Source organism: Excalfactoria chinensis, chromosome 4 (genome assembly GCF_039878825.1).
Source record: "Excalfactoria chinensis isolate bCotChi1 chromosome 4, bCotChi1.hap2, whole genome shotgun sequence".
NCBI classification, from domain to species: domain Eukaryota; kingdom Metazoa; phylum Chordata; class Aves; order Galliformes; family Phasianidae; genus Excalfactoria; species Excalfactoria chinensis.
The window spans coordinates 73,342,877-73,366,643 of record NC_092828.1 but is presented as its reverse complement, the minus strand read 5'-3'; the positions used below and the strand labels follow the sequence as shown (position 1 = coordinate 73,366,643).

The following is a 23,767-nucleotide window of genomic DNA, read 5'->3' as shown; positions in this document are numbered from 1 at the left end:
TGTGCATGCCGTGCACTGTGACATTTCTCCTTCATGCTTTTTTACTGCTAAGAGATGGCACGCAAGCTTCTCAAAAGAAGGCCTTGTAGTACTGAATGAACGTGCATACTGAGGAAAGCAGAACTGGACTCTGGGAAAGCTGCATTAAGGACCAGTTCACAATTTGGTTCTTGGGCCATGGTGAACACCACCTGAGCATCAGCAGTGCTGGACTGCCCAACCTACTGGTGATACACTGTTTTACAAGAACCCTGCTGGCTACTGTTAGTTCAGAGTAGGTTTACTAACTTGCACTCGCATGGGGGACCCTTGGATCCAGATTTACTTTGCAGTGATTATTCAGACCCTTACCTGACCTATCCGAGGCCAGGTTGGATGGGGCCCTGGGCAACCTGATCTAGTAAATGTGGAAGTTTGGTGGCCCTGCCAGGCAGGGGGGTCGGGATTTCATGATCCTTGAGGTCCCTTCCAACCCGGGTCATTCTGTGATTCTGTGATATTCTAATTCGAACCCAGACTACGACTGAAAAGCTCTAGATAATGCCACAGGGATTGCCAAAGAACTTGTGTTTCTGACCTGCCTTGAGGCCTGTCCGGGCTTCTTGGAACAACACATCACAAGGCTCCCACTCATCTTCCACTCCAGCCCTGGTGTAGATGGGATGTTTCAGTCCACACGTGAGGAAATGCATTAGTGTTGCTCTCTGCACACCCTCATACCGCATACCTTCACGTTTTGATTCTTGTAAATGCAATTCTTTTTTCTTTTTTTTCCCTCCTCGGGTGGGTGCCGCGCTGCGGCCGCACGCAGACGGATATGCCGCACCACAGCAGCTCTGCAGCTCAAGGATCCCCCCCGCGGGCACGTTTTGGCCCTTTCCGTAGGGCCGGCCCTCAAATAACACCTGGAAGCATTCGTTTCGATGAGACTGGCAATGAAATGTTCACTTCAGCGCAGTGCCGCCAGGACGAGGTTCGCGACGAAGCGCCGAACGACCTCATCGCCCCTCCTCACCCCGCGCCGCCCTCACGCGGCGGCGGCTCCGTGCGGGACGTGACCAGGCCTTCGCCGCAGCGCGGCCTCCGGCGGGGGCGGGCGGACGGCTGACGGGCGGGACGCTCGTCCAATAGGAGCACGTCGCGGGCCGCGTGGGCCCAATCGGCAGCGGACGCGGACGAGACGGCCGGCGTAGCGGAGGATCGGACGGGTAGCGCGGCAGAGCGCGGGCGGCTACGGGAGGGAGCGGACGGGAGCAGTGAGGACCGGCGGTAAACATGTCTCTGTCCACCAAGCTCACCCTGGACAAGGTGGATGTGAAGGGCAAGCGGGTCGTCATGAGGTGAGCAGCCGGGCGGCGGGGAGCTGCCCTAGCTGCCGTCCACGCCCGGTGCAGTAAACGGGGATGGCGAGGCCGCGGCTGCCGGCGCTCCGCTGCACGCACCGCTTTGCGGCGTGGGTCGCGCTGGAGCCTCTCGTGGGGCGGCGCTGCGGAGCGGGGCCGTGTTGAGGGGACCCGGCGGCTGCTGCCCTCTCCTCGCTTCGTCGGGTGCCGCCGGTGCTGTCGGCGCTGCTGGGATCGGGAGCTGTTGTGTTACACCCCGCTTCAGAGTAATAGCGCCGGAACGGTGCTCTTCTGTTCGCTTCGTAGGATTAGTCCCCTGTACCGTGGGCTGCCAAGTGAGTGTATTTCTGCTCATCTCCCCCCGCTTTTCTGGCAGCTTTTGTCCTTCCCGTATGTCTCCGTGTCGGGCAGGCGGCAAGAACGTTCAAGGGAAACTACTAAATAAGGGTGTTTTTGGTACGGGTGTGGAATTACGAAGGATAAACTGTAACACAGCGTTTGAGTCAGTCTGGTAACTCCGTTGCAGTCGGTTAGGCACTCCCTTCCTCCCCGCGAGAAAAAGATGGTGCGGCTCAGCGGCCGTGCCCAGGCCACGCTTTCCCTGCGTGAGTCAGGGAGGAGAGAAGCCGCTCTGTGAATAATTTCTGCCCTGGGCTGTTACACAACCGGCTTCCTGCTGCTCACCACGTGGGCACGAGGTACGCGAACCAGAAATGGCCGGCGAAACTCCTCCCCTTTCAGCCTTTCCTCTGGCGTGTGTGGGGAAAGTTGCCTCTGTATCTTGGTAGGGGCTTCCCGCGGGGATGAGACAAGCTGTAGCACTCGGCTCCAGAGAGATTAGAGCTGCAAAGAACAGGAAGCTCCCAGTCAGTGATCTGAGCATGGCTTTTACAAGGAGAAGCAAGGGGGAACTCGTTCAGTCTGTTTTATTTTCTGCACGGGAGTTGGGTTGTATTGATGGTATGCAACCTGCTGCCCGTTTTCCAGCTGTGCTGTTGTTACAAGAATAAATGGCTAATGTCTGATGATCTTTATAAGAGAACTTGTGCTCAGAGCAGCTGAAAATCTGCCTCTAACCTTAATGATAGTGCAGCCCCTTTCCCTTCAGGTTCCCTTATTCTTTGTAAAAGAAATCTATTTTCTGTTTGTTTTTTTCAGGGTTGACTTCAATGTCCCTATGAAGGATCACAAAATAACCAACAATCAAAGGTGAGACCCAGTTTCCACCCAAAATGGTGGGCCAGAGTCCATTTTCTCTCTCGTTTTAGCCCATTCTGTTAGCAGTACCCGGAATGGTATCATGATCACACTGTCACTTCTGGTACCAGAGTATTGAAGTGACTCAGAATGCTTCCGCAGCTATTTGCAAACAACACTTACTACAGAGCTTCTCACTGTAGATCCTGCAGAGAACACATAAAAAATATCACTATAACTGTATGGAGCCTAACCTTTATTTCTGAAGTATGTTTGCAACATTATGGCCATGTTACAGACACCAGTCTGTTTGGCTCTGACTGCTGTACTTGATGGTAGTATCCAGGAGACCTTCTGCCCTCCTTACCCTCTGTTAACTTGTTGGTTTGCGTAGTTGTTCTGGAGCATATGAAGACACGGGGCTTAGAAACAGGGATATACAATGTCTTTTTATCTAGCTTGTCCATCATTTGTGGGCAGGTAACAGTTCTGTTCACAACTGGTCAGCATTCCTGTCATTTCTCTTATTGACTCAGTGTCAGTGACCAGATCAGGAGCCCAGTAATATCCATATTGAAGAACTACTTCCAGGGCTCTTGTGCAAGTGATTACTAAGTCTGCTTGCATGATAAACTCTAGCTGAATTCTTTTTCATTTGTTTTTCTCTGCCATTCCAGAATCAAGGCAGCTGTCCCTACCATCAAGCACTGCTTGGATCATGGAGCCAAGTCAGTAGTTTTGATGAGTCACTTGGGCCGCCCGGATGGAGTTCCCATGCCTGACAAGTTCTCCTTGGCTCCAGTAGCTGTGGAGCTAAAAGCTCTCCTGGGCAGGTGAAGTACCAGAGCAGTTCAGCATGCATCAGTCCCTCCCTGTGAGTGGACCTGGATGCTTTCCTTTTGGAAAGAGAGTCAGCGGTGGGATGACAGCGTATATCTTGTCTTTGCAGGGAGGTCTCATTCCTGAAGGATTGTGTTGGTCCTGAGGTGGAGAAGGCCTGTGCTAATCCTGCAAATGGCTCCGTCATCCTGCTAGAGAACCTCCGATTCCATGTAGAAGAAGAAGGGAAAGGGAAGGATGCTTCAGGGAACAAGGTGAAACTTCAAGTCTAGGTTCTGTGTGTGCCTTCTCTGGTCTTGGGACCTTGGTTGCAGCAGATTGATGATGAATTAACTGCTCGCTCAAAATGCTGTTTATGAATTCACCCTCAAAAGGGGACCAGAGAGCCTTTGTTCAGCAAGTCTCATCACCTGTACTATGCAGTGAAAAAGTCTGAGACAAATGCATTGAATATCCAAGATGAAACGGCTCTAGTGAAAGGCTGTAAACGATTGCTGGGGTTGCTGCACTCCATAAAAGGAATGAAATAGGGCTGTCTAGGAAACTCTCATTGCTGCTTATTAGGCTTGGAGGTGTCCAAAACAAAATTCTATGTCTGTTGGAGGTTGTCATTCCCACAATACCAGCCGCAATGAATCTTGCAACTTTCTCTTTGGCTAATTATTTAATATGCTGATTGAATGTTCTGCAACATAGAAATTACCAAGCCCTGTTATAAGCCTGCCTGCTCTTACGGTCGCCATCACGAACCAGGCTGCCTTGTACCTCTGACATTTTCTTGAAGGTCAGGAAGAATGTTTGCTCCAGACAGCTGCTTTTCTTAGCGATACTGACCCTGGTGACTTTACACAGGTTTTGGCTCCTTTCATATTCATTGCATGGAGGGGAATGCTGACACCGTGTGGTGCCCTTTAGAGGCTGATACAGGAATCCAGTAGCTTAAGAAAATAGCCCAGAGTAGCTTAGTAAGCCTGTGCAGATGAAAATAGGAAATTGGGCAAGTTTGAAGTTTACCACAGTCATGTGCAACTGAAAGCTGGTGTAGTGGCAGGGAGAAGAATGGGAGAAGAACTTAATTTGCTTTGAGAAACAGTCCCTTTATTTTGTATGCTAATATGCATACAGAAGCATGCATTGCAGCTGGGCAGTGTAAGATGGTACTGCTAACAGATGACACCTTAGCTATCATGTCCTGCCTATAGGGAGGGAAGGGCTGACCAGATACAAGTTTGTAGGTTATCAGCTGGTGCTTGGAAAATGTCTGTCCAAAGCAAATCAAGTGGTGGTGTTTCCTTCATTCACAGTCTCTCACGTTCTACTTACAGATGTTACTGGCTTTAACAGGAGTGTTTCATCTCTTTGTGTACAGTCAGACAATTTAACAAGTGAAGAAACAGTTCTAGCATTGTTCTAGAATCTGTGTAGTCCCTTTAGCTTGTTTGCTGCTTAGGCAGTGTGAATAAAAGAGTGCACCAAGCTGAACTACTTGAGCCATCACATTTAGGATTTGGTAGGGTGCCTGGATGCTGGAGAAAAGTCCCTTAACAGAAATGTGTCTGTTCTTGCCTACTACATGCTGAGCTCATCTCCAGTGTTCCTTTGTTGGCTGCTGTCACTGTGGCCTGTTGCAGCGTGCAGGCTAAGTTAATTTAACTTATTGCACTGAGGATTAACTTATAAATGATGCAAAATGAATCCTTCAGCTCATTGTTTTACCTGTAGTGCTTAGAGACCACACTTTCTTTGTTCAGTAAATGGCTGTGAATGAGTTTTGTCTCATCTTAGCATTGACTTCTCTGGCATACCTTTTATGTGTTCCCTGTGTTTGCCTCACCTAAGTAGGAATCTGTTGGAGGGAGCAAAAGGTTACAGTCTGTGCCTGCTTTACTGATGCAGTTAGAAATGGGAATGGTCCTCAAGGCTTTAATAGTAAGCTCTTAGAGTTTAATATGGAGTTTAAACCGTTTAAACGTCTCTGTTGTTCCTAATGGATTGGTGAAGAGCATATAAAATAAAGACACCCACAGGATGAACAGTTGAATTTCTCCAGCTGATCTTTCTTTGCTTTGGGTTTAGAAGGCCATTGCTTATAAACTGCTGAGTTTCACTTGGTTTTGCGTGAGTAGCACAAACTTGTCTTTCTTTTTCAGATCAAAGCTGATGCTGCAAAAGTGGAGGCTTTCAGAGCCTCTCTTTCTAAATTGGGAGACGTTTATGTCAATGACGCTTTTGGAACTGCCCACCGTGCTCACAGGTGTGTATCTGTTTTTGTTCCATAGACAGAACTGCGGAATGGTGCCTGCTGTGGAAAAACAAATTTTGTCCTCATGGAATTTTAACTTTTTGAGACTATCCCGTTATTGTTCTGCTGTATTTGTTCCTGATTGATGTACTTAGGGGATGTGATTGTCTATAGTATGTAAGGTTTAAACTTTTTCTCTGAGAGCATGAGACAGCTGAGCCTCTTAAGACTTGAATTAACAACCTAAAAGGTGAATGATGCAACATTTTTTCTTTTCCTCTCTCTTATCTTTATTTTACAGCTCCATGGTAGGTGTTAATCTTCCTCAGAAGGCTGCTGGCTTCCTGATGAAGAAAGAACTGGATTATTTTGCAAAGGCTCTTGAGAGTCCAGAGAGACCCTTCTTAGCAATTCTTGGAGGGTAAGACTCAAGCACATGCCAACTACTTATTTTTCTTTAGCACCTCTGTAACAAATGAAGAGTTCTTCTGGCTTTGTTCAAACAAGTACTTTCCTTTGAACTGTACCTACAGTTCAGATGTATAGGTAATTCCCAAAATCTCTATGGATTATTTGGAGGCTAGCTTACTGTGTCCACCCTTGTGATGATTAAGTCTGCTCATCATATCTCATGGTTGCTTACGTTCCCTAAATAAGGGACAGTTCACAGCAATTTGCTGTACAGTTGACCCAGAAGAGCTGATACACATGATGGCCCTGAAACACTGTCAGTGACCTTTCCTCCATGGTTCAGAGTACAAGCATCCTGCAAGCTCAGCACTGTGTAAGTTGACACTGTCTATCGTAATGCATTGGTGACCTACTGTAGCTGTTGGGGCCTCTGCTCTTAACCAGCAGCAAGTGTACAAAGAGAATTGAAGGAGCATAACGAAATGTCTTGTCTGCAGGTAGATATGAGTGTTTCAGTTTGTCAGATGAATTTAAATACTTGGAACAGTAACACAAAGCTTGGACACCGTAGCATTTCCTCAATGAATGAAATATGTGGCTTATTCCTGCTCTTTGTACCCATAAACATGCTTTTAGAGCAGTAATTCTTCTTGCATCAAATTTTAAAGGTTTCCTTGATCTTGATTACAATGAGCAATGCTTGCTTTTCATTAGTACCTGTCCAAGATTTAGAGCGGTATGTGATTCAGCTGTAGATTGTTTACTGCTTACGTATAACAAAACTGGACCCAGAAGATGAACTGAGGACAAATGTACTAATAAGTGAGATGAAAATGAATGGTGTTGGAAAACAAAAACCATGTAATTTCAGCACTAGAAGCAGCATTGTGCACAAAGGAAAGAAATTAAAATCTAAATTGCTTTCACGTTTCTTTTGCTTGGAGCTGCACAAAAGGAGATGCATCCTGCAGGTTTTTGTCTTGGGTCTGTATGTCTTGTCAGTTCTTTATCATACAGTTCCCACAAAGTGGCAGTGTTAGCTGGAGGCTGATTGACTCCAGAGCTCCCCACAGTTGTTACAGTTAGGATGGTGGAGGCAATATGTGTTCTTAACGATTAGGTCTGAAAGCATTTTATTAATGAAATCTATGTTATTATCATCATTTTAGAGATGAGTTAACTAAAGGAAGAAAAGGAAAGGGTTTTATATAAGGTCATCAAGTAAGGCAGAGCCAAACTGAGACTGTAATGCAAGTCTCTTGAGTACCAGCCAAAGTTTTGCCTAGGGTAATTTCTTGAGGCCTTTATGAAGCTCACTTTTATGGAAAGTGGTATAAAAGAGGAATGATTTGTCTATTCACTACTGCCTCTTGCCACTCCCACAAAAAGTGACTGTGGCATTGTTATTCCATTATCATTCATATCTTGTGCTAAAAGCAGCCATTTGCTTTTGGGCAGAGCAGCTCATCCTAGTAGCTTGAATCTGTGTTGTGAGTTTGGGTATGCGACCTGAACTGATTAGAGGAGTTTGGCCTGTGGTAGAGCTGGGATGTTAGTTGTGAGTGGCAGTGCTCTGATCCTTGCCGTGTGTTGCTGGATAGTCAGAAAGTGCCAAGCTAAGTTTACATTTAAATAGGAGAAAAATTGAGGGCTAAAGAGTGTCCTTGTCAGATACTGTTTAATACTGACTTGCTGAGTTGCCAAATTCTTTCTGCCCACTCCCCGTAACTTGTTTGTTGAATCATTCTCTTAGAATGACTTTGCAATATCTCAGTATTGCCGTTACTGAATTGCAGTTGAAAAATTCTGCTTTATACTTTATGCAATAAGTCCTTGGTGAGGCTTTGTTTTGTCTTAATTAAAGATACGGTAAGGTCTGCCTGAGGAGTCTGGGGCAGTGACTACACTGTTCATTCTTTCCTTTTCTTCTTTTCCAGAGCTAAAGTGCAGGATAAGATCCAGCTGATCAGTAACATGTTAGATAAGGTCAACGAGATGATCATTGGTGGTGGAATGGCGTTCACCTTTCTCAAAGTGTTAAACAACATGCAGGTATGAAAAGAGCAATTCTGTGTCTACTTCTAGTAAAGGATGACCCATACATATATAAGAGAGGGGGAGAGAGAATATATGCTATAGAGAGAAGGAATACCAGAAATTGCTCGACGATCTGTTTGCAAAAATTGGCTTGCTGTGCATGCCTTAGTGCTCTAATACAGCTCTGCAGAATTGTTTTCTAGATGGTATGGCTTGACTGCTGTTCATCTCATACATAATGACCAGTAGCTAAACATATGCTTCTTTTATTTTTCCCACATAATTTTTTTGTAGATTGGCAACTCTCTGTTTGATGAAGAGGGATCCAAAATTGTCAAGGACCTGATGGCCAAGGCAGAGAAAAATGGTGTGAAGATTACCTTGCCGGTTGACTTCATCACTGCAGACAAATTCGATGAGCATGCACAGACTGGGGAAGCCACAGTGGCTTCAGGCATTCCTGCTGGCTGGATGGTAGGTTTTAATAGACAAAGGACAAGAAAAAGTAACAGGGAGCACTGAGTTGAGGAAAAACACTATAGGAATTAAAAGAGTAATTGTGATCCTCTGCAAATGTCCCTGAGGGCAGCATAACTGCACAAGATATTTTTGTTTCATAAAATGAAAACACTGTGGTTTTTCCTGATACAATTTTAAGTCTTAAAGTAGCTTTCGTGGGATTTGGATTAAAACAGCAAAATTCCTCTACAACTTTCAGATCTGAATGGGGTGTAAATCCCTTTGATTTGACTGGAACATAATTAGAGTTGACAAAAGTTTCTAAACAAGGCTTCATGCATCTGACATTGTTGATTTGGTTTTGTTTTTGTTTTTTATAACTTATTTGTACTCAGAATACAAACACCACACCAAGCTCCACCCCACAGAAGCAGCTTCTGGGAAATCTCTATTTCTTAGCATTCAGTGCCTGGAGAAACTCTTGCTTTGTGACTAGTCTTCTGTTTCTAAACTAGCAGCAAATTTGAGGGCGCAGAACCAGTACCATCAGGCCTTCTAAGGGTCTTAATAACGTCAGTGTCAATTGAAAGAGGAGTGGGAAAAAATATTTGAGGATCCCATCAATAAGGTATTGGTGATCCTAGACGAGGGTTGCCAGAAAGCTCATCTCTGAATTCTCTTACTTGTAGGGCTTGGACTGTGGCCCTGAAAGTGTTAAGAAGTTTGTTGAAGTTGTGGGAAGGGCCAAACAAATCGTGTGGAATGGTCCAGTTGGAGTCTTTGAATGGGACAAGTTCTCCAAAGGAACCAAAGCCTTGATGGACAAAGTGGTGGAAGTAACTGGAAAGGGCTGCATCACCATTATTGGTAAGTAGTTGCATGCGTTTATTCTTGTCTTTGTAAAAGCAGCAAGTAAGTTTGTGCCTGTTAAGCACCACATTAAAAAGAGCAAATCATTCTTGGATAGTAATATTTTCATCTCCCACCTCAGCTTGCAGACATGACTTTCAAAACTGTTGTATGAACTAATGCTGAAGATCTGGGAGCACCATCAGCCTGTAGCAAGGCTATGTCCCTTAAGCTGAACAAATTCAATTTCTTGCCTTGCTGATTTATTGTTTTTCTTGTACTACAGGTGGTGGAGATACTGCTACGTGCTGTGCAAAGTGGAACACTGAAGATAAAGTTAGCCATGTCAGCACTGGAGGTGGTGCAAGCCTGGAACTGCTAGAGGGTAACTGTTTTTTTGTGTTGACTTTCTTGAGCAAATTAGATAGTTCTGGGTGCTCTGCCTTGTGTTGATATTCAGGAAGGTACAAGAACAGAATAAGTGTCTTTTCTGTTTCAACAAATGGAGTTGCACGTAAGATCCTTCTAGCTCTTTTTTTTAGTCCCCCTAGAGGAAGAGGAAAGAAAATGGAACATTCTTGCTAAGTGCATAGACTGCCACTCCCACACAGCAATAAAGCTGGGATAGAAAGTAGTACAGCTTTCAGAGAGGCTTTTTGTTGGTAATTCCCAGAGATGTGGTAACCAGACTGTCTGCAATGCTCAGTTTGTTAGGGATCGGAATCATGTCAAATTTTGGTTAAAGCTTCATTTTGAGAGCACTGTTGGAAATCCCCTGGTTTGGGGAGCCCTCTAGCGATCTCTTAACAAAGCTGCACAAGAGTATTGAGAATCCAAAATGGTGAGGATTTACAGAGTTCTTCCAACGAGTTACATTGTTCCCAGAGTTTTCATTTCCTCTGGTAATTACCTGTTTCCCAGTATGTGTAAAGTATCTAATAATGTCAGCTGCTCTGTAGAAGAGAAACTGCAATAAACTGCATTGCAGCTGTTGGTTTCCAGCAGTTGTATGTGAGACAGAGCTTTTGTTTCTGTTGCCTAGGGAGTGGTGGTAAAGGGAAAGAATGCAGCTGGCTAGAAGGAAGCACTGTGCAACTGATTTATCCAAAATGACAAAATTGTTTAAGTTTTGGCCCAGAATGTGGGCTTGTGTGTGATCTTTTAAATGTAACGGAAGTCTGGCTAATTAGAGAAGCTTCTGAAGGTTTAAAAAACAAAAACAAAAAAAAAAAAACCCAAACCCTACTAAAACAACTAGTGGGCTGTGAACAGTGTTACAATTCAGTACTGTCGTACAGCTTGAGCATTCAAAAGTTTTCTTACCTCCTCTCCCACCTGCCCCCCCAAAAAAACACCCTATGTTCTTCATTATTAAAGAAGAACAACAGAAAGCTAAGAAGATGCTTTAGAAAACATTGCACTTGAGTAATTTGGGGAGCCATACCCAAAGATAAGCATGTTTCTTACTCTTGCCCATTGCGGTGATATATCTAATTATCTGGACATAGATGTTTTAATCACAGTAAAAGAAAGACTCAAGTCTTGTAGAAGGTCTTGTTTATTTCTCTTAATTCATTCATAAACTTTTCACTACGCACACCAAAATCCTATCTACATGCTGCTAGGGATTGAAGGAAGTATGCAGCAACTTCCTAGATCCTATCAAAAATCCACTTGCCATCAAGCTTGCGGAAGAATATCTTGCGGAAGTGTTTGGATTTGACCCTATCAGGAACTTGGACAGAATCACACTGTTATCATTAATTGAACACTGATGATTGTGCACTGTTAAGAATCTGTCTGCAGATATGCTCTGGATGCTCACTGCAACCCTAAAATGTATTTACTATGTGGAACAGCTTAACCCATATGTTGTGATAGCCACAAACATCAGCAGGAGTGCATGTAGAAACAGTGTGACCTATAGTTTGAGGTGTTTTTTTGGGGGGATTTTGCTTGTTTCTGTTTTTTAAATGTGTCAATGTTGCAGTTGTAAGCATAAAGCCAAGTACTTCTTTTTAACCCTATTGGAATTTTTTAACTACTCACAGGTAAGGTTCTTCCTGGCGTGGATGCCCTGAGCAATGTGTAGAGAACGGCGTATCACCCCTGTTACTGTGCACAGCCCCTGAGATTCAACACTTCAACACTTCTATGCTTCTGTATTTCAACTCTGCGATAGGCAGATCACAGGATGTAAACAGAAACTGGACAGGATTGGAGAAGACAGCAGAGATATTTTATGGCTGCAGTTTACATGATCTGGATTTGTTCACTCTTATCCCACTTGAATTAACGTAGTGCGTTTAAACTGTTGTTGTGGATTTAGAGTGTATATATTTATATTTTGCCTTCTCAAAGAGATTAATCCCTCCTAGACATGTCTGTTTCTCAGAAAGGAGTGCACTGTGTAGCTTCTTCAATGTTCCTAGCAGGCATTTCTGTCACTTGACACGGTTCAGAAACAAAAGGGGACTCCAGTTTTTTGGAGGCTGATTGTAATAGCTGCTGAATAAACATATTTAAAATGCTGACAGCTGGTATGTAGTCCTTCTTTCAGATTTTTGCATTAAAATAGCACTAGGAGTCAGATCTTTCTCATTTATTTTTTTTACCCTGTGGATCTGTAAGCATCCAATCATCATCAATGTGAACTTTGTTGGTAAAGTTATTATAGATCTGCTGTAGATCTGCTGTTAAAACTTGCATGTCATCAAGTAAGAGAGAAGATGAAATTTAAAATAGTAGGAGTAGTAAAATATGGTCAAAGCTTCAAATGTAGTTCTTGTAGAGAAAACTTGCTGCACAGTAGACAGCTAATGTCTCTAACCTAAATATTCTGGAACCTTGGAAGACAGGCAGGTAAGAATTCAAGATTTTTTTGCCTTCCCCCTTATGTACACAAACAGAACTGCAATACTCTTGTTGATGTATGTGATCATAAAAGTGCTAAAACAAGCAGAGCAAAGCAGTTTAAATAATCAGGCTTGTTTACATATTAAGCACGTTGCAGAACTACAGGCATTGTCAGTGGAAGAGCACCAACGTGGTGCAGATGTATGAAGTTGGGATTCTGATCCTGGCTGTTGGGTTGGCTCCTGCACCTGCTACAGGACACAAATGTGAGCACAAGGTGGCTCTGAATGAAACCCAGTGATACACCAAAATCAGATCGGCTATAAATCACCCGAAAGTGTGTTTTGGATCAAGGCAGCAGTCATACAAAGCTTTACTCAGAAGAACTACAAGAACGCAGTGCTTCAAATGTGTATCTCCTGGATCACTGAGCAGAAATGTGTAAAGCAGTGATTGCCTGCTCCTAGACTCAGTGGCTTCCCTGCAGTACTATCACACTGCCACCCTGGGTGTTAGGTGTGGGCTGAGCTGAACAAAGCAGCGGGGATGAGCTGTGGAGAGAATCTTTGAGGTGAGCAATAAGCTGCAAAACAGAGTATGCTTTTAAGTTAAAACATGTAATGTATACAGTACTACCAAGACGAAATGGAGGTATGTGTTATAAACAGACACGGTCTATTTGCCAAATGCTACTTGGTCACAGCAGGATGCAAATTAAAACCCAATGAAGTTAAAGTGCTTATGAAGTTATATATGAAAATTATACTTGCTACATTTTAAACCTAAAAGTGACACTTGAAAAGCAACCAGAAATAATGTAAATGATTGCAGCACTGTAAGTCTTCTCCTCCCTCCCTCCTTTGTAAATCTCCCAAGCATTGTCTGATTACGCATGAATGATGCAGATTTTTGCTAGGATTGCTTTCTAGCTGCTGCTCATGTTTTCCAGGCAGGGGTGCAGACCTCCGACAGCTGCAGTAACGAGGCAAAGAAAAGAGTGAGCTTGTCAGCCACAAAAAGACTATGGATTTTGGAAATCTACTACTACAATAACAAACGTTCCACCGTGTTTTATAACAGTCTGTTCTTGTCTGGCTCTGGCAAACAAGGCCTTGTTAGAGCAAGGCTCGTTTTAGCGTCGCTCTTGGAATCCTGTGTTGCTGGCTTCCCATGGAGCAAAAACAAGACTTACCCTCCATATCTCCTTTGGTATTTACAGTGAAGGTCGGTGTGTGGCCACTACCTCCTCTTTTTCTTCCTCCTCTTCATCAAAAGCAACAAGACAAAGCTGTCTGTAATCAAATATAGCAAGGAGTTGTGATGCACCATGAACACAGATGTCTGCACTCAAAAATAGTTTTGCACCTGACTTTTGGATTCGTGCTCTGTATGTCTTAGAATGTTTTGTTTGTTTCCATGTCTTATTCTAATTATTGCCACTCTCAGCTCTGTGTGCTGAGAACAAACCAACAGCAAAACTAGACAGGCTTAGTTTTTCAGATATTAAAGCAAAGGAGATGAGATGTCCTTGCATGAGACTGTACTGTACAGGAGCTGGACGCTTGATGACCAGCAGCTGATTAACAACAATTGCCAGATGTTTAACCTTTACCCATAACATTTTTTAGTAACTATCTGTTGCAGAGGTAAAATATTTCTGAGGTATCCAGAAGTGCTTCCATTACTCTGTTTTTCATCCCCCTGAATCACACTGCTCTCTCTAGGTTATTTTTGCTTGTGTACCTGGCTCATACCAGAGGCAGTGTATTCAGCAGAACCAGGAAGGCAGTTGTCCTGTATTCAGCCCTCCCTTGAGTAATGTGCTCGGTTTTGGGCTTTACGCTACAATAGAGGCCTCAGTCTCTGGAGTGTAAATCTTATGGGGACTGGTTGAGGGAACTGGGATTATTCTATCTGGAGAAGACACCTCATCACCTTCTAGAATGACCCAAAAGGAGGTGTGGTGAGGTGGAGGTTGGCCTCTTCTCCCAGGTAATGGCAATAGCACATGAGGTTATGGCAAGGGAGCTTCAGGTTGGATATTGTGATGCATTGGAACAGGCTGCCCGGGGAGGTGGTTGAGTCACTGTCCCCAAAAGTGTTCAAGAAACATGTAGATGTGTTAGCGAGGGACGTGGTTAGTGGGCAGTATTAGTGGTAGGTAGATAACGGTGTGGCCATGAGCCAGCAGTGTGCCCTGGTGGCCAAGAAGGCCAACTGTGGTATCCTGGGTGCATTAAAAAGAGCATGGCCAGCAGGATGAGGGAGGTGATCCCTCCCCCCCTGCCCTGCCCTGCCCTGGTAAGGCCACATCTGAAGCACTGTGTCCAGTTCTGGGCTCCTCTGTTCATAAAAAGCAAAGAACATCTAGAGAGAGTCCAGCAGAAAGCCACAAAGATGAAGGGCCTGGAGCATCTTCTGTACAAGGAGAGACTGAGAGACCTGGGGCTGTTCAGCCTGGATAAGAGAAGGCTGAGAGGGGATCTCAAGTGTGGGAGTCAAGTAGATGGGAGCGCACTCCTGTGTGACCCGCTGCAGGGAACCTGCTCTAGCCAGGGGGTTGGACTCCATGGTACCCCGAGGTCCCTTCCGACCCCTGCAGTTCTGTGATTCTGTGAGGGGCCTCCAGTGGGCAGCAGCCACGTTGTGAGCGCAGGCACCCCACTCACCTGGAGGTAAGGGTGAGCTCTGGGTCCTTTTGTTCTCCCTGCGGGCTCTCCTCGGCGTACCTCACTCCCAGCGGTAACAACGGCTCGCTCGGCGTTTTGAGAAGGACTTCTGAGCTTTCAGCCCCACTTAATCCCTCGCGGACCCGCCGTCCCTCGGTTCGCTGAGTCGCCGCCACCCGACAGAGCCCGGCAGGCAGCGCCGACCCGGCCGGGTGCCCGCAGCCCGGGGCGCTGAGGAGGGGCGGGCGGACTACGCCTCCCGGCAGCCACTGCAGGGCCCGGCCCAGCGGGGGATGCCGGGCGCCGCCGCCGCAGCCGCCTGGTGAAAGTTAACCACCCAACCTGGGGAAGGCGCCTCCCAGAGCCGCGCGGCGCCTCCCGTTGCCATGCCGGCTTTGTCACCTCGGCGGGGAAAGCGGCAGGATGGATGAGCGGGCGGCCGCCGGGGCAGGCGCCCGCCGGGTAAGGAGCGGGAAGGGAGGGAGCGAGGGAAGGCGCGGGCCGCTGCGGTGAGGCCGGTTTTCCGCGCCTCAGAGGGGGCCCGCGGCCGCCCTGCCCGCCGGGATGCCGGGCTCGGGCAGGTGCAGGGGAGCGGCGCGGGGCTCCGCCGGTGGAGAGGCCGCTGGGAGGGAGAAGGAAGGGAGGGGGTGACGCGCCTGCTACCGCCTCACGGCCGCGGCCCTCCCTCAGGGGCTGCCCGCCGCCCCGCGCTCGGCCTGAGGGCACTGTGGCCGCGCTGCCCCGTCTCGGGCCCCGCGGGCTACCACGGCTCTCCAGTGCCCCGGGGAGGGAGGCAGAGCCGGGGCTCAGCCCGAGGCCCCCGCGAGTCCTGAGGAAGACTCCTGGGAAAGCTTCGAGAGGAGAAGGCTATGAGGGTTTGCCGTGAGTACCTGCTCTGGGGTCAGAGGGGTTTGGCGTAAAAGGGAGAGCAGAGCTGTGCTGGCCCTTCCCATGTCAGTTTTCGGGTCCATGTAGTGCCAGGGGACACTTTGCTCCCGTAGTCCCACACAGGAGCCCTGTGGCCCCAGTGCCTGCCTGGCCCACTGCTCCCATTCCTGCTGATCCACCTCTGCCCGAACCCCAAATTAAGCAGAAAGGATTCCAAATCCTCCTACTTTGGTTCTTGAGAGAAGAAAATGTCAATCAGTGAGCACTGATCCCAGAAGTGTTGGGAGCTCTGTATCTGTGCCCCTGCCCCATACTGAGTGAGGCCCCAGCAGCCCCCTGAGGTCTGGGTTCAACCATCCATGTGCTGCCCCAGGTAAAAAAGATTGGGCCTTTATAGGCAGGCTGATTCAAGTTGGCCTATAAATATTCTCAGTGAGACTCACCATATGGTGGGAGCAGAGCCACAAGTCCCATCTGCGCCAATTCCAAGATATCTTTTTGGGAGAGCAGAGGGATGGAAGGCTGAATCTGCAGTCACGCAGGAACCTGGCGGCTGTTGCTTTTGCTTGATGTTGTAGGTAGTCAGAACCCAGCGAAACCACCCCTACGTGCCAGGACACCTGGTGTGTTTCCATGGCACAGGTGCTTGGGGGGCTGTTTTCACTTCTTACAACGTCTGGTCCCAGGTTCATGCCCATGGTGTCCTTGCCTGGAGTCCTTCACCACAAGGAGCATAAAGAAGATGCCCGTTTGATTTTCAGGTTAAGTTTCTGTGTCACCTCTAATAAATGATCCTCTGCTCATCCCTCATGCAACAGAAAATAGAAAATTCCATTTTAATTCAGTCCTCATTCCATGTTTTAATAATAGTTTTTCATTAAACATCTAATCCTGTCCTAGCACCTCTAATCAGTAAGGCCCAAGGTGCTTTACAAAAGAGGGAAAAAAAAACAACTATTCCAATTATCCTCATTAAGGCTGATATCTTTTGGCTCTGGGCAGCTTCTGCAGATAATATAGGTCATAAATAATTAGGGATACAATCTAATTAAAAGAAATCCCAGTTGTAAACCAAAGGGCCACACTGAAGAAGCCAGTCTTCAAAGGCATGGCCTTGTAACCTAACCTCCCTGATCAGAGCAGCGTCCCATTAGCCTGCAGCTCTTTGCCCTCCTGACCTGTGTGCCCCAGCAGCAGGTACTGCTAGGTGCCTGTGCAGGACTGTAGAGAGGGAGAGGGTCAGGGTGTCTGTGACAAAACGCATTCTGGTTTGAATAAAGGTCTGGTGTTTAGGGAGCTACCATAACCTGCAGTCTGAACTGAGCAAAATTAGAGGTGGAAATGTAGGGGGTTTTTTTTAGCATAAGAGAAATAATTACTGGAAATTAGAAACACTGCTCAAACTTGAGTCCTGAAGATAGTTAAAGTAAGTTGTGTCCTGGATCAAGTTCATATGTGACCTAAATAGAATTCTGACCCCAAAACTCACTCTGAGCACTATCTTTCATTAAAGTTGGGTGTGAACTTTCATGTCTGGGAGTTCAGGCTCATACTAAACTGGATCTCTGTGTTTTACCTGCATGCCTCCTTGGAAGCTGACTATCTCAGGACTGCTGTTTATCTGTATAATTCAATGGTAGGGCTATGTGGGCGAAATCCCTGTTCTCATTCCAAGAACTTGCTGTCACATATTAATTATTCTGTGGCAATATTTGTGCTCTGATTCCTAGTTACACACTGTTTAGTGATGACCTAATTGCAATGTTATCATTAGCAGAGAAGTTTCTGAGTTTGACTTTCTAGTTCACCTTCTCCATAAGTCATCATACATTCTACCATCAATAGTGCTACTTTAGCTTGATGTTTTGTGGGTCATCATAAGGCATTTGAAGTGCATCCATAACAGCTTCTTGCACTGTACTGTTGTACCCTACAACTTAGTTCAGAGCGAGAGCAGACCATCTTGTAGGTGAAAATGGCAGAATCTGAAGAGCTATGTCAGCTTTCTTACCGCTAAAGAAACCACAACTGTGTTTGGTGTTGGGTAATTTCCTTGTGCTGGGAATACAGAAGCAGTTACAAACAAACCTAAAATGGCCAGACTCCTTTTGGATTGCCTTGTGCAGAGGTTTAGTCTCAACCAGGAGATGTTGGTGTAATTTTTGAACTCAGAGGTTGCTGACGGCAGGTTACATTAACTGAGCCCCTTCGGGCTTAGGAGAGGTCTGATTTTTGATCTACCTGTGCTGTAATTTCTTTGTTTGTAAAACCCAAATATTTTGTGTTAACTGTGATTGTTTTATATACATGGAGCTCAGAATAGTAGGGGATGGCTGGAGCTCTGGGAAGCGCCGGTGATACTGGACATGGTAAGAGGGCATCCACAGCAGTAAAGCAGTGGGGCACACAAGCACTGGGAGCTGCAGGGAGGTGGGATGAGAGCAGAAAAAAGGGGGAAGGATCAAAGGAAGTATGTAAAAGTATAACATTAGAAACAGTGTATGGGGCAGATGGCTGACAGAAAACCTTGGAAGAGCAAGTCTAGAAGGACATAGGAAGAAAACTAAACCAGCGTAGTCCTGGGTGCCAATCACTATGCTGCATGGACAAGGCTTTGCCTTTGCATGTGATATTGTTCTTAGAAAAACTTGGTGCCACTTATGGGAGAGGCGAGGGGAGAGGATTCCTGAAAAAGTACGTATGCACACAAAGAAGCCTTTGGTTTCTTCCCTTGCACATTTGTAGAGAGCTCACGTCTTTCTCTTACCCCAGGAGACATTCCTATTTCCTTTCATTTACCAGTGTTTGGAAGGCGGATGGAGATGAGGCACTGTTGGATTCCCTTATTAACTTAATCTGTGGGAAGCCCTACTTAAATCATTGAATTTCCCAGTCTTGATAGGACGAAGTATTTGTACAGTGAAGTCAAACAGAAGATGGAGGTTCCTGCACAGGGAGGCTTTGACACTGTTCCAGTCCTGCGCCTGTGACTCTTACGCGTGCTTTTCTTTGAAGTCTGAAGCTTAGGAGTCTGCATTAATGATCAAGGGACAGAGCTGAATACAGAATTCGAATGGTACAAAGGTAAAGGTGTGGATATGAATGTGGAAAGAGAATGTTTAAGAGTAGTCTGGCATGTATGGTTAATATTAAAAAAAAAAAAAAAAAAAAAAGCATGCTAATTTCCTACAGTTACTCAAGTTCTTGGGGCTTTTAGCATCTTCTCATTTAATGTAGATCAATGATCTCCTGCTGAGTCCTGTCATATTCAAATTATTAACTTCCTTAACAAGTAGAAAACTTGAGGTCTGAAACCTTTAGCCATTTTGCATGATGGGAAACTTGCTCTGATCCCTTAGGCAGGAATCTCTGTTCCTCACACGGTGTTTTAGAGAGCTCTGCTTGGCTTTTGGCTGCTGCTGCTGGCCCTGCTCTGCCAAATGTCAGTGATCCATGAATGCTTTCAAAGTTCCTTAGGACTCTCATTGGATGCAAAGCGCTTCTGAAGCTGAGATTTTTCAGGAAAATAATGCGTTAGAACAATTCTTTCTGACTTTGAATTACGATTGTGTTAAAACTTACCTATTTTCCACCGTGCTTGTTCTTAGGGCTCTCAGCTGTTGCTCTAATTTGGGAACCCTTTTTCATACTTTTCCCTTCATAAAGTAAAATAGTCAAAAGAAAATGAAGCACATCTTGCTGAACTTGGTAGATAGATATCTGTTGCCTCATACAGTGAAGCAGAACCTTAGTTTCAATTTCCAGCCTACTGTTTCAGATTATTTTTTCCAGAACTCCACCAGCAAATCAACTCCCCTGTAAAGATTACTTGAATTCAGCTTTGTTGGGGACCCAAAGAATGGAACTGAGGCTCAATTTTCAATACTCATCTGATCTGTAGGGACCTCAATAAGAGATCCTAACATGGTATTTATGTCCTACATGATATGGAGCTACTTCTGAAGCCCTGGCACCAGAAGGTTGGCGTGCTTGCTCTGGGTGTCTCCTAAGTGCAGACCTACCATGGATACTCATTGATGCCCCTTGTGCTTCCCTATCATTCAGTGGGCTGTAGATGGGCTTGTGCCCCAGACTCTGCTCTGAGTGTCTGGGACCTCTTTCTTCAGATCAGATTTCCCTACTTAATACCATAGTGTAAATGAGTATTTATAAATGACTGGGGGGGTCTTTGGATCAGCTATGTCATATAAAGCTCTGACCCAAAACCCACTGTAGCCCAGCAGAGAACTATCTCTGACATTGCTCTCATGTCCCCAGGAATTAAAAAGACAAATTACTTTAAGCAGTTCCACATGTACTGAGCCTCAGTTTGTTAGCTTGAGCAAAATGTCTTTCCACAAAACTGAAGAACAAAAAGCTACCTTGAAAAAAATAGCCATTGGGAAGCAGGGCAGCAAAAGCCAAGAAACTTGAGCCCTTTGCTAATGAATACTCTGTCCTTAACTCACATTGTCTCTTTTGTTTCCCACACTTTCATGAGCTGCACATGGATTCAATTTGCCAGTCTTAACCCTTCTTGGTGATGCCTGATCTGTGCAGTTTGGAAACTGGGACAGCTGTCACTTAGGTACTTGGCTTTGCTTTTATTCTTATTTTTTTGCTACCCAAGTGTTTGCCCCATGCAGTCTCTGGCATGGATGCAGTGAGGGAGCCCACAGGGTGCAGGCAACGTGTGGGTGAGCGTGAGTAGAGGGAATGAAATCTTCCTGGGGAGGGGTGTAACAAGGATGGGCTCAGAGCAGGTTTGCCTGGATTGAAGCACGGTAGCTTCAGGGGAAGATGCCGGTGTTGTGCTAGGACTTCTTTAACAAGAGCTGCTTTTCTTGGCATAGCTCTAAAATTGATGGAAAGTCAGGAGGGAGCCAAGGAAGGGATCTGGCATCATGGGAACTTCTCACGCCAGCTTGTCTTTCTGCTGCAGCTCAGCAGAAGTGCTTTCTGCAAAGCATTAAACATCAGATGTTTATTTGCAACAGTAAAATTTATTCCAGCAAATGATGATTGACCGTAGTAAGTACGCTTCTTAGTAATAACTGTATTGTTTCCAGAAACATAACTAGCTCTTAGTTGCTGTTTGCTCAGTTGGTAGGGATCTAATTAATCATCCTCTTACAGCAAAAATGGCATTTCACGTTTAAAAAAAACCAGTGCATTTTCTTGCCTCATTTCTCCTGCAGTTAACTACTGAACAAAGATGACCAGCAGAGAGTGCTGGTGCTCTTCCAGAATCCTACAGAAGCATCTGAAACTGTAAAATCAAATCAGATTTTCTGCAATACTATTTTTAGTTTTTTTTTAACATAAAATGCTAATGAACTATCTGTTATTTGATATCTTGCTGCTGCCTTTAATTATGAATCTTTCTGTAGCTCACTAAAGGAGAAAGACTGCTTTCAGCAGAGCATTATACACTGAAAAACTGTAATTGCCACTTTTTGAAGCAATTATTTAACAGAATTTTATGTTTTGCTCCAAAGCATTTGCCCTTTTTTATACATAGCATTCTCTCTCCTTTCATTCCTCCTCTTTATTTCATGTTCAAAGCGATCTGTTTACTATTCAGCACAGCTTCTGCCTAGTGGAAGGAGGTGGCCCCGCTCTTGCAGACAGCAGAGCTCTAGCATCTGTGCGGCGCTCATCATATTGCTCAGACCAATTTTAGGACCTCCCAAGGCAATGAGAGATTTCTTCTAACCAAATTAGTTGGGCCTCTCCCATGTCTCAGTCTGATTCTGATGGCATTATCAAAAATGAGTTGCAAAACTTGAAATCAGAAAGGGACACTGTCTCCCTCCCTTGTTTCTGTGGGGGGTTATTGGCACCATCATTAGTCCTGGAGACAAAAATGGGTAGGATATTTGGTGTTAAATCAGGCCTGTTTTTCCCCTCATAATTGTTGTGGTCATATCAGGATTATTAAGTGTTTTTGTGCAGAACCTGCTGTACATCTCTCATGTGACTTCATACATTCTTTAGTCATCGAGAGCGAAGACTGTGTAGAAGTGCAGGGCCTCTTTGCCTTATTCATGCATGTCATGCATGATCCAAATCCTTTGGAAGTTTAGGGAATCTCTTAATTCATTTATTCAGAATCTAAGGAGAGATCTCTTTAGAAAATAATAATAATAAAAAAGCCTTAAGAGACAAGGGAGATGATCAGCTTTCATATATCAAGGATCTTACCGTGTGATAGACATTAAAACCTTCCAGGCCCTACTGCAGGAAAATAAGCATCATGTGAAGAAATCTCTTCGTCCAGTCTGACATTGAGGCCCTTATTTTGCCAAACTGATACAGTGTAGAGGACTAGGCTGCGGATGCACGTAGAGCAAAGCCAAAACAGTGCATTTATTTCTGATGCAGCTGGCAGTTGTTCAGCATTCTTCCAGTTACACACCTGCTTCCAAAATGAAGTTCGTCAGAAGCCACTCGGTCACAGCCCTGGGCTATGTGCTCCAGGGGATCCTTCTTGAGCAGGGGGTTGGGATGGGTGAACTCCAGAGGTGTCTTCCTGCCTCCGCCGTTCTGTGATTCTGTAACTAAGAGCTTAGAGGGCTGCTCAGAGGAGCACACAGTAATTCTTCCTGCTCTTGTGTTTTGAAAGGTAGAGTTTTTCTGGCAATTCCGTGTTTTCTTAGGATGGTCATTTCTGGTGGTGGTGGTGGATGCTTATCTGTTGTTGCCACCTGATGGTGAATGAGAACAGGCTTTGTGTCTAATGCAAGCATGAATTTAATGTAGGGCCATCGTTTCACTCAGCACTACATTTACAGACCAGACAAATAATTTCTAGCTTTGGTGGTGGAAGGAATGCCCTGTCTGGTCCCAGCAGCTCCCGGCACTTCTCAGTGTTTTTAAGAGTTTATTTTTTACGTGCCAGAAGAAAAGCACTGTTAAATTGGTGCAGGACCAGGGATGAACAGAAGTTAATTTGTGCCCCTCTCGCTGTGCTGAATGGATGCGGAATCGGGTGGCGATTCCTGTCTGTACACGAGGGATAATGTCAGCAGCTTCCTGAGCTCCAGCTGCTGTGGACAAAGGACGCAGAGCGGCAGAGATTCCTGGAGGGAGGAACTTTAAGATGGAGGAATTCTAAAGAATGCAAAGGACAACCTCTTAAAAAATGGTAGGTGGAGCAATTCCAGGTCATCCAAGAGCTTTGTGAGCTCCAGATTGATTTTCCTACTTTGAAATAGCTGCCGTTGTGACGCTTCTCTTTCGTGCCTTTTAACACATTGACTGTGACCTCTGTGTGATTGCATAAATTGGCCTGAGTGCTCTGGAACAGTTATTAGGAACCCCTTTCTCGTGTCGTTTCCTGAATTCCCACATTGTGGCGTGATGTGTGTGGAAACTGCTGGCTTCCTCCAGTGGCAGCCGTTCCACCAGCCCGTGTGCGCCAGGATCCTGGCAGAGGGAGCTGCAGGGGGACAGGATTGTTAGGGAGAGAATCTGCATTTTGTGCATCTTTGTTCTTTTCCAGCTCCGATAAAGCTGTTATCTCCAATTGTGTGGGTTAAGCACGAGCAGCCAGTGCTCTGTAGAATAAACAGAAGCGGATGACTTGAGGTTAACGTGCCTCGGGCAAGGCTAGCTGCTCTTCAGTGTCTGAATGAAGCAATATTTTCATCTCCCAATGACTCTACCTTCTCTCTTTACTCCCCACTCTATTTTCTTGTGGCGTGTGGGAGGGAGGCAGGATGTGTGATTGAAGCCTAGTTTATAACTCCTTAATTGACTGTAGCTGTGTAATAGCCTTACAAATCCCCCCCACAGCATCTAGCAAATATGTGCTTCATTAACTTGTTCTGTCCTTTTTTCTTCTTTCTTTCTTTTTCTTTTTGCAAGCTGTAGGGTCGTGTGATGTTAATGAGTTGTTTACGTGTGTTTCTGCATTTATTCCACCAAAGCGTCCCAGTGCATGGGAATCAATTACAGGGGAAAAGAATCAATGT

General features: G+C 45.4%; 2 protein-coding genes and 1 long non-coding RNA gene across 4 annotated transcripts in view; 2 read left to right on the top strand and 1 right to left on the bottom strand.

The window, feature by feature from the left end:
• The first annotated feature begins 1,154 nt into the window (after nucleotides 1-1,154).
• Nucleotides 1,155-11,912, top strand: PGK1 (phosphoglycerate kinase 1). The gene is made up of 11 exons (XM_072334315.1): nucleotides 1,155-1,340; nucleotides 2,502-2,552; nucleotides 3,218-3,373; nucleotides 3,490-3,634; nucleotides 5,531-5,634; nucleotides 5,924-6,043; nucleotides 7,971-8,085; nucleotides 8,365-8,544; nucleotides 9,219-9,396; nucleotides 9,665-9,763; nucleotides 11,430-11,912. The coding sequence occupies exons 1-11, from the start codon at nucleotides 1,276-1,278 to the stop codon at nucleotides 11,468-11,470; spliced, it is 1,254 nt and encodes a 417-aa protein (XP_072190416.1). The 5' UTR covers nucleotides 1,155-1,275; the 3' UTR covers nucleotides 11,471-11,912.
• LOC140251073 (uncharacterized) lies at nucleotides 10,923-15,026 on the bottom strand. The gene is made up of 3 exons (XR_011903361.1): nucleotides 14,904-15,026; nucleotides 13,427-13,526; nucleotides 10,923-13,206 (listed from the first exon to the last, which is right to left on the bottom strand). It is a non-coding gene; the product is annotated as an uncharacterized lncRNA (long non-coding RNA).
• A 167-nt stretch (nucleotides 15,027-15,193) lies between these two features.
• The window catches only part of AMOT (angiomotin), a 59,611-nt gene continuing 51,037 nt past the window's right edge, over nucleotides 15,194-23,767 (top strand). The window contains exon 1 of one of the 2 annotated variants that reach the window (XM_072334312.1): nucleotides 15,194-15,365. The gene's annotated coding sequence lies outside the window, so the exon portion shown is untranslated. Of the gene's footprint in view, nucleotides 15,366-18,905; nucleotides 20,380-23,767 lie in introns of those variants that run through there. The other variant, XM_072334314.1, reaches the window with a different exon arrangement.